Genomic DNA, 20,583 nt, shown 5'->3' with positions numbered 1-20,583 from the left:
ATACGGATCCACATAATGCTCTGTTGATATTTTACTCCTAAAGTTCCCAAAAGGAGACCTGGTGGTATAGTGGTTACACATTGGGCTGCTAACTGTAAGGTAATCAGTTCAAAACCACCAGCCAGGTCCAAGGGAGAAAGACAGGGCTTTCTACTCCTATAAAGAGTTATACTCTAGGGCTGACTTTACAGGGAACATGGCATCCCCCATAGGCTACACTAGGACTTGGTATGGAAACCTCAGTGAATGAACTGGGCCCTACCTCAAAATTACCTGTAGCCCTTGGAATTATGACTGAAATTCCCGGATGAGAGAAGAATCAAATGATAGCCATTACAAAACTATGGAATTGGCAGCATATTGAACCTTTGCTGGGATTCTTGGCTTGGTGGGTGTCCAATGAAAGGGGACCCAGAACTACCATATATTTACTATCTTCACGCCCTCCTTGCATTAATGTGATGGGTATTAATCTGATAGGCAAGGATCAGCCATTGTAAGGAAGTTACAGGAAATTTCCCTCTAACACAAACCCCCATGCTCAATGTAAACTTGGCCCAATCTTTAAATAATTCAATCTGTGCAAAGTAACAACGAATGGATTGTGGTTTGCTGCTAGACTATATTCACATAACCTCCTTTCCTCAACAGTACCTTAAAGTCTATGCCATTGGATAAATTGTTATACCCTTATACCCCAGGGAGTTGATTGATACTATTTTTGTCATAAAATGATAAAGACCATTAAAGTAAACAAAGTCATACATAACCTGGGGAAAAGCAGATGGATTCTGGGCTCCCACTTAATTCTAGCCCCAATCCAAGAACAGTTAGTTCCTATGACCTGGCCCTGTCCGATACTCGCCTTCATGAAAAGATCTCTAAAGATAAGCGTGCTACATCAAAGGGTGGTGAAGAAAGTAGATGGTGCCCAGCTACCAATTAGTGGCTAGGGTCTTAAAGGGTGTATTGAAACAAGCAGCCATCTAATTTTCAACTAAGTCCACACAGAAGAAGCCCTTCTTGTTACATGTATACCCCCAATCCTTCCTCTTCCTATTGCGTGTATATCCCTAGATTGTTCCCCTCTCATTACTGTATAACCTATAATGTAACCCCTTCCTGTGACGTATGTCTTTACCTGTAATTAGTGGGCTTGCACACCCTCAAAGGTACATAGGTCTGTGTTAGCAATAAAGCTCTCTCTCGGCTCCTCCCCTGGCCTTTTGTCCTCGCTCCAGTCCTCGCTCCCCTGTTTCCTTTCCCCTTGTCCTCCTTCCCTTCCTCTTCTCTCCACGTGGACCATCAAGCTGGGCTGAGGTGAACATGCTACCATGAAATGTGGCTGACTCCGTTATTTCATCTCTCTTTTATCTCTCATGCGCTCTATGACTTTAATATAATATTTATATATCTCAACCATACAATTGTGCCTATCAAACCCGTGATTAGTGGTGGGGGGCTGGCTACCCCCTCCAACCGCATTTATTTTCTTTCTGTTTTGTTTTTTATTGTTTCTGTTATGTTTCCCAGTTTATGAAAGGAGTAAATACATAGAGACAATAACTGATGCATGGTTTATAGGGGGTGGGGGGATAGGTTGAGGGGACTTGGGGAGCAAATAATGAATGTGGGTGGGTGCATTAGAATTGAGTGTGATGATGTATGTACAATTCTTTTTAGAAATGGCTTAATTATGGAAGTGTATGATATGTAAATTTTATATAAATGAAATTATTGGAAAGAAAAGGAGTTACAGTCTTGGAAACTTACAGGGGGGAGTTCTACCCTGTCCTGTAGGGTCACAATGAGTAAGAATTAACTCAATTAATGATTCCCCAAAGTTATACATGGCAAATACATGCAAATTGGAAGCAACATTCTGAATTTCTATTCTTTGAGGACATCTTTAAGAATGGTGTAACACCTCACCATTTTCTGTCCCTTTTAACCCACTTTAAATTTGTTCCAGTTTTTAATATTTTATGCTTTCTTTTTACTTAAAGTTTTCCTCTGCTTTATTTTGTCAGTGTTGTTAGGGTTTTTTGGTTTGTTTGTTTTAAAACATTTTTTTTGTATATGAAATCAGTATAGGTCAATCTATAGAGTCAGTAACTGGATTAATAATTACGTGTGGACATGGCAGAGATGATTGGGGGAAATGGGGATTATAAGAAGGAAGAACATGTTCTAAAATTGATTGTGGGGATGATTGCACAACTCTTCTGAATATGATTGAACTATTGAATTATATGATATGTGAATTATATGACACTCAGAAAAGTGACTCTAAAAAAGAAATGTATATACTTTGATAAAGAATGTCAAGAAACAGTAACTTCACATTTTGATATGTTTGTTTAAGTAATGCTTCTATGATTTTGTCATATAAAAGAATGATGCTACAATCATCCAAAACATATGGGTCCAGATGTCCCTTAACTTTATTTTATTTTTTTTCTTGCTTTGTTCTTTCTTTTTTCCCCTAATCATTTTATTAGGTGCTCATACACCTCTTATCACAATCCATACATACATCAATTGTGTAAAGTGTATTTGTACATCATTCTCAAAACATTTGCTCTCCAATTAAGCCCCCAGCATTAGGTCCTCATTTTTCCCCTCCCTCCCCACACACCCCTCCTTCACGAGCCCTTGATAATTTATCAATTATTATTTTGTCATATCTTGCCCTGTCTGATATCTCCCTTCACCGTCATTTCTGTTGTCCGTCCCCCAGGGAGTCCCTTAACTTTAAAAGGAGCATTTCCATAACTCTTCAGCTGTTTTTTGTCTGACTGATTTATTTTTTCAGTGCCAGCATGGCTAAAAATTATTTGTGCCTAAATCTAAATTTCCAGAAAGGGAATAAAAAGGAATTTAGTATCAACTTGCTCTTAACTAAAGTAAAGCATTAACATCAATTATTTTATTTTTAGACCAATTAGTACTATTTTTTTGTTAAGCATTTTAATTGGAAATAATTTCAAACACAACAATATTACCAAAAACAATGTAAAAATTACCCATATGTCCTTTACCCAAGGAGCCCTGGTAGTGTAGTGGTTACATGTTGGGCTGCGCTTGGCATGTTTGGGAGTTTGAAACCACCATCAGCTCCTTGGGAGAAAGACAAGAATTTTTACCCCCACAAACAGTTACAGTCTCAAAACCCCACAAGCTCTCAGCATTGACTCGATAGCAGTGAATTAGCTTTTGGTATCTGTTACCCAGAATCATGTTAATTTTTTCTCATTTGTTTTCTTGATAGCTACATTTTTTTCCCTGAAGTAGGTGACAGCTAGTTGAATATATCATAGACTTTCACCTGTAATTACTTTAGTGTGTATTTCCTAAGAATAGAGATATTCTCTTCCATAATCATCAACTTATGCCTTTTAACTGGATTTGAACAATAGTTGACAGCCTACCATCAGTAGTTTCATCACCTCCAAAATGCTGTCGGTAGAAGAGCATCAGTTCAATGTTGTAGCATTTGTAGATAACCACTAGCAGTATAAGGAGCAGGAAGATTGCCCCCAGGCCCCCTGCAAGCTCAATTTTGTAGATTAAATCTGGAACAAACAGAATAAACAAGAAACAGTAATTAAATCAGGAACATTTGGGATCTTCCAATACTTCTAGTCTCTGAGATGTGTTACCCATCTTGCTGTTCTCCCCCAGACGATTCCTGTTTAACACAGTGCATGTGCACTTGAGAGAGTTGTATAAATCAGATGTTTATAAAATTTATCCTCACCGAATGATTCAAGTAACATACAATTGAAAATAGTAAACCCACTGGAATAACATGTGGATTTTCACAGGCATACTATGGCTTTGAGGGTATTTCAGGCAACAGTTAAGACTGTCTTGTTCTGGGTCCAAGGCCAATATTTTGTTGTTTCTGTTAAATTATCTTATTGGCTTCAGCATGATTATTGGCTAGTACATTTTGGGCCATAGGTCCTATTCTTCTACAGGGGAATAGCATCATAAAATTACTCTCAGAATCAAATAAATCTAATGAGCTTGCAGGATTTAACTGTTTCATTTAACCCCAGTAGAACATAATCTAATACAGACAAGCAGTGGAAATTAGCTTATCCATTTCCCCTACTTATTTAAATAAATGACTATAACATGCATGTGATATAATACACCCCATGGAGCTAAAGGAGAAAGAGAAACCCTGGCTAATCACTTAGTCTGCTCATCAAAATCTTGCTACCTGACAGCAGTCTTAGACTGCTCTAGTGGGATGCCCTGATAACTCTGAGAAGTGAAATAATTAAATCAACATATAAAGGAAAGAGACATAGTATCTCTCAAGTTCAAGGAACTCTCCTGTAGCTTCACTAGTACTTTTAGCAAATCTTAAAATATATCATTGTTAAGGGGCAAGACACCAGGCCAGAAATATATTTCTAACTGAGGGACAAGGACATTTCATTAGTCTCCATATAGTATCTATGCAATTGTCCATCAGATTAGCTACTCTCACTTTAGTCTGATTCCTTAATTACTAAGAGATACTTTTTTTTTAACTAATTCCACTTACCATGTAACTAGGAATTGGGAAAGGGAAGAGGCCTTCTAGTTTGTACCTCAATTGCTTGTGAGTTTGGTTGGCAGCATTCAATCTCCCCAGATGAATCACTTCGGGACACTGTCAAAGTCAAATGTCTGGCCATGAAGGGCTGCCCCTCTGGAAGTTCTCTTGGCAACCAGATAGTCAACCTTTCCCTGGGTTTGTCCCTCACCTCTTAATAGGCATATTGCTTAAGGAAAAGTAATGAGGCTCACTAGAATTAGGATCTATTTAGTTTGGTACAGTTTATAATAAAGATAAGCATACATAATATTTACAAAAACACCTATATTACAAGTTAAAACTTTAATGACTCTATCTATTCTCCAGACAATCCTTTTGGTCACAAATGATCAGTCTATATGTATAGATGAAGAATTGGAAAGCCTATAATCTAAGTCACTTACCAAAGATCCTACACCTAAGAAGTGGCCATGATGGGAATTGAGCCAAGGTTTCCTAAGTTCAAACTCAAAGCTCTATGCAGTCCACCATGGTTTTCTAAGTTCCAGCCTGGAAAGTAACAACAGAAAGTCCTTTCTCTTTCCTCACATATAATTGTTGGTAATGCTTTCCAAGAATGTCAGACTTGCAGTGAATTGCTTTCCTCTTCTTTTTCACATCCAAGGGAAGAAGATAAGCTGCAATTCATCGGACTGAAGTCAACCCTCCATGAAAGGTACTGGAGAATACTGTAACCATGGTCACGAAAGAAGGAGGGGCTCCCTGGAGTCCAGTGTCAAAGAGGGTTACGTTTTTTGGGGAGAGAGGGAATTTGGTTTTGGAAAGGAAATGGAGTGAGAAAGGAAAAAAAAAAGGTGGCCAGAAAAGAGGACAGCTAGTCAAAAGAGTCATGGCATGTCCATGTAAGCAACATGAATAAATGCCACTCTCTGAATAAGGAGGGAGGAAGAAAGCCGGAAGAAGGAAGGGAGTGTGGCTTTTGTGCGGGGGAGCACTATGTCAAGAAACATGATGAGGAAGCACATCATGATGAGGAATAGGAAATTGGAATCTATTTTTGTCCTGCCTTCTGTAAGAGGTGGCCATTTTGAAAATCAAGCCATACAATTTCATGTGCAAAGAAAAAACCCCACCACCTTTCCTCTGCCTATGGACTTCAATATAAAATGTGGCTCTATAAGCAACGAAGTGGGCTTGCATACGAGACCTCGGTGAGGCTGCAATATCATGATCTGTTTGTTTTCTCACCATCTTCTATCCATTATATATTATCAATAATTGACGTGGAATTGACAGAGCAATACTTTTTTCCCCCCTACTCTGAAAACCGTCTTCTCTTTTCTCTTTCATCTTAGGACATTGCTTGGGTGGACTGAACACGTTTTTAGTTTCTAGTTTTTTTCTTTTCTAAGGTGTTCATTTTATGCTGTAAAATTTAGGGTTGCTTTCTCTCTCATCAGAACCATTTTCAACTATTTTTGAAGTCGCCAAATGGGAAGTTGTCAGCAACTTCTATGTTATTTAGAGAATAGAGTTACTATTAGGTAGATGGAAAATGTCAACATTGGAAACAATTTGCACTCACAAGTAGCAGCCACCTTTTTCGGTAGTAAATCTATGAAAGAAAACTGTGGTGTGAAAAGTACCTTTGTGGTTTGGGGATCCATTTTATTAAAAAAATGTCTCTGAAAGATATTACCTAATGAGGGCTGTTTAGGTTAAAGACGGTGGACTGTGACTCAGGTAGTATTCTTCGATTCAGCCCAGGCAGCCACATCGAAAGGGAAACATATATCCTATAATCAGAGGGCACAATTGCCATCACCCACATGAAACTGGCTTGTCTCCTGCCTTCTGTTTTCAACCGCCATTTTCCATCTTAGCAGGACCTATACTTGTAGGGACATTTCCTGACTGAGAGGCCGAAAAGTCATTTTATGGGGGCTGAATCTTGTGTATGTTCGACAAGGATCACTCTAGCTGGAACAGCAAATATTTATGGGGTTGTAACTTTTTCCAAGCACCCAAAGTACAAGCATAGTGCTTTTGAACCTTCTTAATCTGGCCTAACTATTTCTCTGCTGTGAACTCAAAGATCAGATACTGTAGCATGGGCCAAAATAACAGCTGCAAGCAAGGGCCCGAAGAAAAAGAAGGCTGCAATTGCCTTGTGGTAATGAGCTTGTTCTCTCACTCATAAACTGGGAGGCAGTTAGGAGATCCAACCTTAGATCGCCTATACACGTTTGGTGGTCTGTGTAGAGAAGCTGCACTAGGACTAGAGAGATGCAGTGACCTAGCTCTGGTGGGAAAGGGAGTGTGTTCAGAGAAGCAAAAATAATTATCAACTTTTTTGAGCAGTCATTCAAATGATTAGTACACCATAGAAAACAATGTAAGATGAAGCTCTTACTCAAAAGTTAGTTGTACTCACTGGTAGATTGCTCATCGGGGATGAGAAAGTGGATTGGTGCAGGTAGAAGTACACAGCTAAGGGATGTCATGAAGTCAGAAAATTGGACCTGTTTCCAAAAGTTCATGGAACAGTCTATTATCTTTTCAGGCCAAGTTTTCAACAAACTTTTTGAAGCCCTCTTGTGTTAGTTAGGAGTTTTTATTTATATTTAATTATTTTTTTTTCTAAGTTCATTCTTTTTAAAAAAAAATTTTATTGTGGGCTCTTACATCTCTTATCACAATTCATACACATATCCATTGTGTCAAGCACATCTGTACATAGGCTGCCATCATCCTTTTCAAAACATTTTCTTTCTACTTGAGCCCTTGGTATCAGCTCCTCATGTTTTCCCTCCCTCCCCCATGAACCATTAATAATTTATACATTATTATTATTTTTTCATGTCTTATGCCGACCACTGTCTCCTTTCACCTACTTTTCTGTTGTCCATCCCCCTGGGAGTGGGCTATACATCAATCATTGTGATCAGGTCCCCCTTGTACCCCACCCTTTCCTTAACCTACTTTTGCTACTCTCTTTATTGGTCCTGAGGGGTTTATCTGTCCTGGATTCCCTGTGTTGTGAGCTCTTATTGTACAAGTGTACATATTCTGGTCTTGCCAGATTTGTAAGGTGGAATTGGGGTCATGATAGTGTGGGGAGTGGGGGTGGGGTGTAGTGGGAAGCATTAAAGAACTAGAGGAAAGTTGTATGTTTCATCCATACTATACTGCACCCTGACTGGCTCTTCTCTTCCTTATGACCCTTATGTGAGGGGATGTCCAATTGACTACTGGTGGGCTTTGGGTCTCCACTCTACCTCCCCACTTTGCATTGATATGCTTTTGTTTTGTTTGGGGTCTTTGATCCTAATACCCGATACCCTTGACTCCTCATGATCACACTGGCTGGTGTGCTTCTTCCATGTGACCTTTGTTGCTTCTCAGCTAGATGGCCGCTCGTTTGTCTTCAAGCCTTTATGAATCCAGATGCTATATCTTTTGAAGGCTGGATACTATCAGTTTTCTTCACCACATTTGCTTATGCACCCATTTTGTCTTCAGGGAAGGTGAGCATCACGGAGTGCCAGCATAGTAAGAGAAAGTGTTCTTGCATTGAGAGAGTACTTGAGTGGAGGTCCAATATCCATCTGCTGCCATAATACTTTATAAATAAATATGTTACATAGTCTATTCCCCTATCATATATAAATTTTAAGAACGTCTTTTCACATTATGAAAGGCTTCATCACATGTTGCTTCTCCATAATGGTCATTTGGGGAAATCTTAACTGTCTAACAGCACATCAATAAGTTAATGTTCCATTAGAAAAATGAACAAACAAATGACAAAACTTGTATTCCAGATGAGAATACATTGTGATACATACATGAATAGCATAGAAGTCAATACATAGCATTGTAACTACTGAGGGCAAGCTTTGGGTTAAAAGTGTAAAGCATTCAACTCCAAAGGAGTTATTTCCCCCTCCCTTCCTCCCTGCTGCCCTCCCACATGAATGCTTTGATAATTGACTACTTCCAACTTAAAATCTATTGTCTTGAGATAACATGAAGTTCAACAGAATGAGAAATGGCACTAGAGCGATAAAAGCGTTATTATCAGAAGTGATATTTTCCTGCTTCTTCTAGAATTGTTCACCAACATCAAGTGTTAGGGTTGACTGGAAAATAAAAATGCCATGCTGGCCTGGAAGTGCAACTTCAAACCAAACTCACTGCCACTGAATCTATTTCAACTCATAGTGACCCTACAGGGCCAAGTAGAACTGCTTCCATGAGTTTCTGAGACTTTACGGGAGCAGAAAGCCTCATCATTCTCCCATAGAGGAGTAGGAGGTACAATTTAAAAACAAATGAACACCAAGCTCACTGCCATGGAGTCAGTTCCAACACACAGTGACCCTCTAAGACAGAGTACAACTGCCCCTGTGGGTTTCTAAGACTGTCATGCTTTCAGGGCAGAGGAGTCACATCTTTCTCCCCCAGAGCAGCTGTGGTTAGAAGTTCAATGTGCATCTATTATCCCACCCAGAGCTCCTTGGAGGTACCAGTAGCTATGGGAAAATAGCCCCTGTAGCTATCACTGAATTGTTTCCCTGCAGAATCATAGCAAGGCTAATGAGTGTCCAGGGACAATCTCTAAATTGTACCATCACTCCCAATTAAAAGATGAATAAATCCTGGTAGCAGTGACACATTGATAGTTGCAAAACTTCAGGAGAAATATCTTACCTTCTGTTGTCCAGCTGCCTTAGTAGGGCACCTTTCATATTTGCAGAGCCTCAGAATGCAGTATCTCATCTAGCACCCCCTTTGAATTGTACCCAGAGGCAACTCCCCTCCCTCTTCTCCCTTCTCTACCTCCCTGGATAAGCCTGTCTACCTTGCTTGAGGAAGGATGTTGGGCTTTAAGGGTTAAATAGAAAATGTTCGCTTGTACCACCTTCAAGTGGTATCTATGGCACATATCATCCCTTAGATCAGTGATTCTCAACCTTCCTAATGCCGCGACCCTTTAATACAATTTCTCATGTTGTGGGGACACCCCAACCATAAAATTGTTTTCCTTGCTACTTCATAACTGTCATTTTGCTACTGTTATGAATTGGACAACCCCTGTGAAAGGATCATTCAACCCCCAAAGGGGTCGCGACCCACAGGTTGAGAACCATTGCCTTAGACCTCTGGCAACTAGTGACCTTGCTGACTGAATCTCTTGTGTTGCTCTTATAGCAATATATACGACAGAACACTAATGGAGAACATTTGTTTTGGCTAAATTTAAAAAACCTCTGGTGATGCTGTCAGGTACATGGGGCTGCTAATTACAAGGTGGGCAGTTCAAAACTAAAGAAAAGATTTACAGCTTCGGAATGCCTATATAGGATCACTATGAGTCCAAATCAACTCAGTGGCAGTGGGCTTTGCCAGGTGAGCACATACAGATCTAGCTAACGGCTGATTGTTATTGCGATGTCTCCCTTTATCTTCTCTATCTTTAAATCTAGAGTGTCTTTTGCATGCACATTATATGCAATTTCTACCCCACCTGGAACCAACTTTAAAGAATGATTTCCATGAATGTGCTTAAGGCCACTTCAGGAGCTCTAGTGGTGCTGTGGATAAGCATTGGGCTTCTAACTGCCAGGCATTCTGGAAGTGCAAATATTGATAGGGCTGTGTAGCTTTTCTCAGTTGTCTGCTTCTATAACAAGTTAAGTCTCAGAAAACCTACGTAGGGTCACAATGAATCAGAATTGACTTGATAGCAGTGGGTTTGGTTTGGGCTTAAAGGCATCTTACCATGGTACCATATCATAAAAGAGGACTTATAATCTACGGCATATACCTTAGAAGAATATTATTTATTTTTCTTCAAAAACAAACTTACTGCCATCAAGTCAGTTCCAGTTTATAGCGACACAATAGGACAGAGTAGACTTGCCCTGTGGGTTTCTAAGACTGTACATATTTATAGGAGGAGAAAGCCTCACCTTTCTCCCTCAATTGCCTGGTGGTTTTGAACTGCTGACCTTGTGATTGGCAGCCACTATGCCACCAGGGCTCTTTACTTATTCTTTAAGGAAAAAGAAAGTTACTCTGTTTCAGATTCAATAGTAAATCCCTGTCACTTCATTTAAGCTATATAAAATAAAAGACTGTAAAATAGGAAGAAAATATTGGATACCAATATTTACCAAATTTTATGTAACATTTATGTAATCAAAGTGAATTTTATCTCACTTGATTTAAGGCATAACACTATTCCATTTTATGTATCCACTTGCTAATGGCATTAGAGTTCATAGGTATTTTACATTCATATCCACAAGAAGAAAGTATTCCTTAAAAAAGACAAAACTTATTAATAGAAATTTATACTAAATGATACCATAAGGCCAGGAAACATTCTTAAATTCACTTCAATAAATACTTGGTATCTAAACAAACCATAGTAGAAAATAAATACCCTTTTTACGCAAGAGAATGCTGGCGTGCTTCCGTCCATTTCGGTTTTCTACATGGCAGGTATAATTGGCCAGATCAGCCTCCACCACCGAGTCGAAGATGAGTGCCAATTCAACTTCTTTTTCTCCAAGATGCTCTTTCAGGAGCCTGAAAGGAAGACAGTAAACTCGGCTCGATTTGTTTGGATTGGGGAGTAGCCATGCAAAAACTACAAACCAAACAAAACAAAGCAAAACAGAATACAGAGCTCACATGAGTGACTAGGAGACACCAAAAGTCTTGGCTGCGTTTAAGTAGGGGCCCCTCAACAAGTAAATAAAAAAAGGGATCTTAATCTGAAGATCAGATGGGAAAGAAAGAAGTGAGGAATGTACTCCACAAAATGAAATGGTAAATCCGCTAAGCTTGGCACAAATTGTTGGGCACTCGGCTGTTAGTCAAAGGTTGGAAGTTTGAGTTTATGAGAGGTGTCCGGGAAACATGACTGCTGATCTATTTCCGAAAGGTTGCAGCCCTGAAAACCCTATGGCGCAATTCCACTGTGAAGACATATGGCTGTCAAGGGTCGGAATAGACTACACAGCAACTAACAAACAGACTTTGATAAATAAAAGCCATATAAAATGTGTAGCAAAAGAGGAAACATTGGGTTCTGTGTTCTCAGTTGAGCTTATCAAACATAATTGAATCATTGTATCATAACAGTGGCTAGGGACCGGTGGGTGTGTAGGTTCTGGTTTTATGTCAGAGGCCAGAATTTTTATAATAGTAACAGTAAGAGAAATTAGAAGGTGTTGAAAGTGGCTGAGATGTGATAGTTAGGTTTATTGTGACAACTAGGCCAATAGGAACATGTGGGCAGATTTTGATCAGGTTGCAACTTGAATGGTGGGTGAATGAGATAAATGAAAAGGGCTGGCATCCCATCTCTCTCTCTCTCTTTTTTTAAAAAAAAATCCATATCTCTTTTGATCCCTAGTGATCGGACCAGTGTGCTGCTGCTTTTGCTAGTTCTCTGCCTCATCCTGTGTGTTATACTACCTGTGGGCCAAGCCAACCCGCAGATCCTGTTGTTAGGGCTTGAGGCTTCTTTGAGACCTGCTTCATAACGCTGCTGGCACATACATCCCTTGAGCTTGAGGTTGGTGGATTCTGTCGCTGTGCATCGCTTGAGTTTGAGATCTCATTAGGGTCTGCTTCGCTAAGCTCCTATGCTACTGAGTGTTGCTGAACTACCCTGGATGTCTGCTGTCTGAGGGCAGACTCTGCCTGTTTTGCTTGAAGGAAGACTCCACTGTCTGCTTCCTTGACTTTGGACCCAGCAGCCCACATGAGCTGAAGGACTTCCCGCATATTAACTGTTCCATGAAAGTGAGTTGAACTGATTCCTCTGTGGACTAATTAGCTGCTATATTCCTATATTTCTTCTTGCTATATAAACCCATCTATCTAATCATAAGTGTCCTGGTTTTGTTTCTCTAGAGAACCCTGCCCAACCCATGGAACATGAACTAAGGGTACTGAGTGGGTTTTCTATCTTCAAATACCAGTGAGAAATCTGTTCTTCATTTTGCTCCTACTTCTTTTCCCATTGTAGTCATGTGTCTTGTAAACGGAATCCTCCAACTATCCGATGTCTCCATTACCCTGCAACCCCCAGCCTTGCTTGGCAGACACTGCTCCGAGTTTGTCTTTCTTCTTTCACCCACTGTACCCTACATACCCTGAAGTGAAACTGCCCAATGTGCCATTTTCTTATAGTCTTGCTTTCTGATTCTCCAGATGAACCTGCAAAAGGGTTTTAAATGTTTAGGAACAAGTGTTCTCAGAGAAGCTGCATCGCCAGGAAACTTTCCTTAGGAGTATGTCTACTGTTTCATTAGCAAGTTATGCTCTTATCACTGAACTACTGGGTGAGGTCAAGGCAAGCACTTGTTAATTGTTTCTCTTCTGATCCCTCCTCTTGCTTTTGGCCAAAGATAGAGAAAATAATGATACTTCATAGTGGCAATCCTGCCTTTGTCCAAAGATAGAGAAAATAATGATACTTCATAGTGGCAATCCTGCCTTTAAACTCTTGGATGAGGTTCTTAAACACAAATATTTGCAAGCAAGGGACATTTTAGATGTTTGAAAACCAAGGAAGCATAAATAATACTCATCTTTGTTTTAGACACCTGGGTATGAATGCAAGGAAGGACTCTGATTTACTGGGATTTAGCATAAAACTGGACAAGAATCCTAGACTAACAGAAAGCTGAGTTCTAATTATATACCACCTATTTACAACTTGAGTCTCTTCAAAGTCATGAACTCAATGGTACCCTAATTTAGCTCATTGGGAAAAATAGCTATCATACTAAATTTATGTTGTGAGGGGAAAATAGGTTAAAGTTATTTTAAAAGTAAGTTTAAAAAGTAAAAAATTTAAATAACTAAGACTTTTTACATACATAGGAATATTATTAAACATCACTCTGCATTATTCAAAGGTACGATGTTTACCTTTTGAATCCTCCAAGAAAATTTGTATTTACAGTTATAGACTTTGAACACTGACTTGCCTTCAATACTCCGACACCCATTTAAGAGAAGAAAGGCTATAAATTTAAGTTGATGGAAGAGACTTCCTCATGTCTAAGACTCTCCCATACTGAACAGTGAGGTACAGATTACATTCCAACCAGATATGCTTTTAAAACTGAGTTTCTTTAGGCTCGAACAGATCCATATACACATATCTTCATTGCAGCATCATTCACAATAGCCCAAGGTGGAAGGAATCCATTTTGAATGGATAAAAAAAAATTGCATCTACATGCTAGGGAATATTGCCCAGCCATGACGAGAAAGTGCTGACATGTAAAATAAATTAACATTAAAAACACTATGCTGAGGAAATAAGTCAGATATAAAAGAATAAATATTGTATGTTCCCACTATGTGGTGCAGTGAATTACATGATATGGCTCTTCTACCCATATTTGTTGTAACTCTCGCCAAACCACTTCCTCCTGGTAGGTCTGGGAAAGATAAGGTGGGGAAGATGCTGATAGTATTATAGGATTCAGTTGTGACTTGTTAACAATGCTAATTATGATGGGAAAAACTTGGAATTCTAACATGGGGATTGGTCAAGTTTACCTTTCTGCTGGGTATAAAATAAGCTATCTAAGCAGCAAGGGGTAGGAGTTTTACCCCCATCAAGCAAGAAGAGCTAGGAGTGGACGGTGTCCTTTGGATCCCAACATTCAGGGACAAAGCGCTGTGGCACCAGAGAAGCTGCAGCTATAGAACCTAGAGTAAAAAAACCCAGATAAATGGACTTCCTGAAGAACACGGTGCATAAAGCTGAGTGCCTTTGAGCAGGAGGCTGCCTTGTGGAATGGTATGCCTCCGGGCACTTACGTGGGGAGGTAGGTTTGCTGGCCCATTGAACTGGAGCTGAGCATGGCTGTGGCTTATGGTAGAGTTGTTTACCCTCTGGACATTCATCATAGGTCACTCATCTGAGAGGCTGAGGACCAGCGTGAGGCATGTCTGTGGGCATGAGAGTCCTGACCAAAGAACTGTATCCTGAACATTTCTGATTCTGAATTAACTTCCCTAATAAATCCCATCATTGTGTGAGTATGCTGTGTGTTATGTGTAACCATTGCAACAACTGATCAAACCTAACAGAGAAGTAGGGAGTGCTGTGGGGAAATGGTGGGTATCAGAATTGCATGTTGGATGTTGGAGGAAAGCCTGACTTAAAGTCTTAGAAGAATTGGCCTTGAGCTGATGCCGAGTTTGACTCTTCTTCCATTTGTGAAATCAGAGGAGGTCAGACATGACACTTCCATGTCATTTTTTACACATATAGACTTGTGGGGTTTTTGTTTGTTTGTTTTCAATAGTAACCAGGGACTGGGACTTGGGGAAAGGGGAGTAAAAGAAGTTATTTTCCTACAATAAAAAGTTGTCTTTATTATCAAAAGGATACATAAACATGAGAAAAGTTGAAAATACTGGTGTGTATAGGGTTAATATACTTCCTTCTCTCTGTGCTTTCTATTTATGGCTCTCCCACTACCTTCAGGAAAGCAGACCAACATCACGGGATGAGGTGAGAAGCTGACATAGACTTCGGGGGCCATGTTGACTGCGAGTCTTTCTACTAGTTGTTTTCCTCCTAGTGAAAGCTCTAGCTCTCTTTGTAAAAGGACTCTCCCCACTTATATCTAGCCACAGAAAGGTGAGGAGCTTGTCTTCCAGATTTACGTGACTTTTACTCTCTTCTCCCCCCTGCTATTTGTAACTCCTGCCATACTCCAGTTTTTAGTTGTGTGTAACCTGCTATTAGAAGGACCCCTTTTGATTCCAGAAGGTGCTTTAGCAGCACAAATCCAGCTTGATTCAAAGCTTCACATGGAGTATAGCCACAGGCTTGGCCGGGCCTGGGGCAGAAAGCTGATACTGTCCTTCCAGACCAAGACTGACCCTCTTCCTGTCTAATACTGTTTCCAAAAACAGCTCTTCGCAGACTGCAGAAAGAATCTGAAGAGAGGATTTGAAAAAAAATTATCCTTGGTCCATCTATTAATATGTACGAGTATCTTAATTATCAGCTCTTGAAACTCTAGAGGTGAGTTGCTTTTTTAGAATTAAAGTACAGGTTAGTGTTTATATCAATAAATCACTAATTCCTAGCAAATATTGATAGGGAACAGCCCATCAGTAATTTTTGGTAATCCTCCAACAAGTGCCAACCTCTATGACAGATATCTGCTGTGAGAGAAACCTAAACATGAAAAGACCTGCTCTTACAACTCTTCTCGAGGGGATTGAAATATTGAATTGTATGACAGGTGACTTATATGTGAATGAACTATTGGAGGGGGAAAAAAAGACCCAGTCTTTACAAGACTAACGCACATGAAAATATTTACATAAAAAATGAAGTAAGGCATGTGATATAGCCATGCTTACAACATAATTTCAAAGAAGCCAGAGACTACTGTGGACTAGACGAGCTGGAGAAACGTCAGACACCATTGGCTAGATAGAAAGAAGGGAGGGTTTACAAAGAGGGAGCATGGGCAGGTCCTTGGAGAATCTGTGAAAGATACTGAAGAGACTGGATTCAGGGTGGAGGACATAGATAAAGGCTCTATAGGATATCATTCAAATAACTTAAAATATCTCATATCTCAAGGATTACATACCATTCAAGGCAAGTTAGGTGTGACAGAGGATACTGACATTTAAAAAACAAATAAACCACACAATAAATTCAGATGGCAGACATTACTATCTCCAAAAGTTTTACTTAGTTGGAACTTATCAAAAAATAATGCCAACCAAAAATAAAAACCAAACTTACTGCCATCGAGTGGATGCCGCCAACTCAAAGCGACCTTATGGGATAGGATAGAACTGTCCCCGTGAGTTTCTGAGACTGTAACTCTTTACAGGAGTAGAAAGCCTCATCTTTCTCCCAAAATTAATGCTAGAGAGGACTATAGTAGTACAATTTGATATAATGAATCCAATGCCAGTAAACAGATACTTTAAAGGTGACTATTGTGCCTATTATTATGGTGTGCTGGGGTATATGAGTAAAATCTATGCTGTCTATAAATTGTTTCATATTGCTTCTTATTGACTTCCTCTAACAAAATTTAACTATGAAAAACTGAAGAAAGTTAAAACAAGGAAATGCCTCATGAACAGGACAAGACAGAAGTATGCTTTTTTCTCAGCTGCAAGGATACTTTTGAAATGTTCATGAAGATGCTAAATTGCCACAAGATAACCCATACTCCATATTTTTCTAAGCGCCCCTTTCTATTACCGAGAACACTCTGATCACTACCAGTCGTCTTCATCAAAAAGTGTTAGTAACCAGAAATCTGCTCTGCTGGACACTGTATACCAATCTTTGCATGGACAGTCTCTCTGATCTCCTGCAGGCGATCATCTAAAAGGGAAAACAAATCTCAAAGGAAAAGATAGGAGAACGTTTAGAGGGCGAAGCCAAATACAAGAAAGGGAAGGGGATGCTGGCTAATTTGGTTTCCTGATAACCTGTGCTTTGAATAGAAAATCCTTCCCCAAATCAATTACCATAATCTGTGAGTTTACTGTTGGGCCTTGAATTTAACTGGCCCCTTCTTTGTATTAAATATTTTTGAAAGGTACCCTAATGAGACTAAGATGAGTGTATTACTGAGAAAATTGGTCTGCATCCATGTACTAATCACAGAGGTATCCTTAAACATGCATTGCTTGGCATGATAAGCCTATATGTGCAGAAACTGGAACTCAATGAAGAATCCTTTTTCACACTCTTGTATATGTCCTTTTTGATAATAAATGGGATAGTTGCAGATATACAAAAAAGAAGAAAATCCTTCTTGTTTCTCCCATTGATGTAAGTAATTCTAACATACCTAACTCTAATGTCCATTCACAGTAAGCAGTCACTTGCACCGAATCCAGGCCTTCTTTTAGATATAGGGATCTCGCAGTGTCTGGGTTCTTATCCTGACTTTGAGTGATCATTGTCCAGGAAGGATGATTGACGAGATGAAGTACCGGCGTAAGAAGGATGTTTTTCAAACACCAACACTTAAACTCTCAAAAGATTTACTGACATTTAGTTGTCTTGTTTTTGCCTATTAATTCCTAATGAATTAAAGACAAGGGATAAGTTAGTAGTCTGGCAATATCATATTTATTGATGCCATGTATTCAAGGACAAGAACTCCCAAGGAACAGGATTGTTCTTGGGTTGAAGGGAAAAAGAAAGTTTCTTGTTGTTGTTTTGTAATGCTTGTTTCCCACGGAAAGATTTCAATGAGGGTCTAGGAAGACAGGGTTCTGCTTTGACTAGGAGACAGCAGATTGAGTATGAATGGACGCTTCCATGGGGCCATTTAGTAAGTGGGTATCTGGAGTAATAAATGAAAATACCAAAGCAAATCTGGGGTATCACTGGTAAGAAAGCAGTAGTCACTCAAATAAGGTGGGGGTGGGGTGGGGTGGCTATGGCATTTTACAACTGCTTCATGACCTTGGGAGGAAAAGTGTTTTCTGTTAACTTTGCAGCTGGCTTTATCTGTGTCTGTCCTCCCAGCCTGATTAATGGCAGGGCTGCTTTTTCTCCGGCCAAGCTGATTTTCACTCTTTCAGCCCCGGACAGGTTTTGGCTCTTGAAAGCCTACATATGGAGTGCAAGAAAACATTCTGTGCAATTAAGGATTCTTTCTAGCTGTATTTTTATGACTAATCGAGCCCCACTGGAACTGTGAGCTGCACCAGGGTGGCTCTTCCTTCAGTTCTAAACTTCAGTTTCTTTATCTGTTAAAAACAAAACAAGAAAGCAAGAAAAGCTAACATTTTTTATCTTAAATTGTTGTCATGAGAATCGAATATGACTCAGGATGCCAAAATTCTTTAAAAACCAAATGTGCATTATAAAAAATGAAATGGAATTATTATTTACTAATTACAGTTTCTTGTCCAGAGCAGTTATTAATCAAAGATAATGTGGTTGACACTGGGCATCTAGAGTCTGCTCAGTAAATTAAGAGCAATAACAAACGTTATCTTGGGCAGGCTTTAAATATTTTATGTATAGGTCAAGGCTAAGACCCACTGGGGAATTGTGACTAGTACCATCATTACCATTCCCCAAACAACATCTGTCAGATAGTTCGAAATGAAAGCTGGCCCTAGGTCAAAAGAACCCAGCAGTTTAGTAAGTTTATCTTTCCTATGGAAGCTTCCTATGGCCGACAAAATATGCATGCCAATACAGATATTATGGGATCTGAAACTCCCTTCAAGGCCAAGTGAAGTGATTAAAGTGTTATTTCTTCAAGTAGAAAGAAGCCCAGGTAGCCCAGTGAATTAAGCATCAGGCTGCTAACCAAAAGGTTGTCATTTCAAACCTCCCAGACACTCTGTGGGAGAAAACATGAGGCTGTCGTCTGCTTCCCTAATGATTTGCAGCCCGTGAAGCAGTTCGACTCCGTCCTACAGGGTCTGTATGAGTTGAAAAGGGCTCGTGGTAGTGGGTGGCTTCTGATTTTTGAATAGGGTGCGCTGAGCAGGGCAGGGGGCAGACGGCATTTCAAATTTCAGAACTCAACTCTGGAAAGGCTGAAGACGGGCACTGGAAACAGTGGTGAGAAGTTGTTGAAACAGAGCCTAAGGCTATTTAAACCAGTTGCCTTCTAATTGGTTCTGACTCATGGTGACTCCATGTGTATCAGTGTATAACTGGGTTTTAGAGGGTTTTCATGTTATTACTTTATTTTGGTAAAGATATACACGGCAGAGAATGTGCCCATTCAAGATTTTTTTCCATAAGTACAATTTAATGACACGAATTGCATTAATCATTCTGTGCAATTGTCACCAATCCCAGTTGCCATATTTTCCATGACTATCAACAGGGACTCATGTTCTCTAAACTATGCTGCCCATTTCCCCTCTTTATCTTGCCCATGGCAATTGCTACTAAATGTTGGTCTCAATACCTTTGTATTTTCTAGTTATTTTGTTTAAGCGATAGCATTCAATATTAGTCCTTTTGTGATCCACTTCTTGCACTCCGTAAAATGTTTTCAAGGCTTATTCAAGTTGTAGTATATGTTAGGACCTTATGTCTCTTTATGGCTAAGCATTATTTCATTATCTGTATGGAGTACATGTTGTTGGATGAGTATTTAGGCTGTTTCTGCTATTTGGCTGTTGTGGCTAGTACTGCAATAAACATTGGAGTACATTTGTCTGTTTGCATCACTGCTTTTGAGTCTCCTGAGTATATACCTAGGAGTGTAATTGTTGTACCATGTGGTAGTAACATATTTCACTTTGGGGGGAACTTCCAAATTGCTTTCCACAGGCACTGTGCATTCTGCATTCCCAATAACAACGGATAAGGTTGTTTTTCACAACATTCTCACCAACATTTATTGTTTGTGAGTTTTTTATCCGAACTATCCTAGTGATACCTCAAAAAAAGTGATACCTCATTATGGTTTTGCTTTGCATTTTCCTAGTGGCTAGTGGTGGAACCCTGGTTGCTCAGCTGCCAACTGAAAGGTTGGTGCTTTGAACCTACCAGCAGCTCCCTGGAAGAACAATGTGGGAATCTGATCCTGTAAAGATTGTAGCCTATGCAACAGATCAACAGGCCCTTGACAGGAACGAGAGGGAACCTTACTGGAGAATCGGGTTCAGACTAGGGGAGAGGAGCACCTACATTTCAGAGGAGCCACTGATGTTCCTGTTGGTGGCCATGGTAGGTAAATGAGGCAGAGCAACCTCACATTGGGAAGAAATACTAACCAATATTTGTAGGGAACATAAGGAGAGAATAAACCCGATTCTGTGTTCCTGACTAGACAATACAAATCTGCTTCCCCAAGGACCATACCAGAAGGACTCAACGTGGAAGCCTGACTTAACAAACTTGGCACTACCCTCAAAACTACTGGTAGCCCTTGGATTTAGGTCTGAAATACGCTTATGGGGAGGAAGCAAAGGATGGCTACCCCAAGATTGTAGAAATGACGGTTGTTGGA

At 39.8% G+C, this 20,583-nt stretch overlaps 1 protein-coding gene across 1 annotated transcript in view; it reads right to left on the bottom strand.

Annotated features, from left to right (window-relative positions):
• IL1RAPL2 (interleukin 1 receptor accessory protein like 2) overlaps positions 1-20,583 on the bottom strand; it is a 1,497,587-nt gene that overhangs the window by 19,072 nt on the left and 1,457,932 nt on the right. The window contains exons 8-9 of the mRNA XM_004710023.2: positions 11,007-11,152; positions 3,432-3,575 (exon numbers count right to left, since the gene is read on the bottom strand). Coding sequence (XP_004710080.1) covers positions 3,432-3,575; positions 11,007-11,152 — 290 coding nt within the window. The remainder of the gene's footprint in view (positions 1-3,431; positions 3,576-11,006; positions 11,153-20,583) is intronic.

Source organism: Echinops telfairi, unplaced genomic scaffold, assembly GCF_000313985.2.
Source record: "Echinops telfairi isolate 266 unplaced genomic scaffold, ASM31398v2 ScPeMD7_7427;HRSCAF=8465, whole genome shotgun sequence".
In the NCBI taxonomy this organism is placed as follows: domain Eukaryota; kingdom Metazoa; phylum Chordata; class Mammalia; order Afrosoricida; family Tenrecidae; genus Echinops; species Echinops telfairi.
Note: the sequence above shows the minus strand (reverse complement) of the source record. Positions and strands in the feature narration are given on the sequence as shown.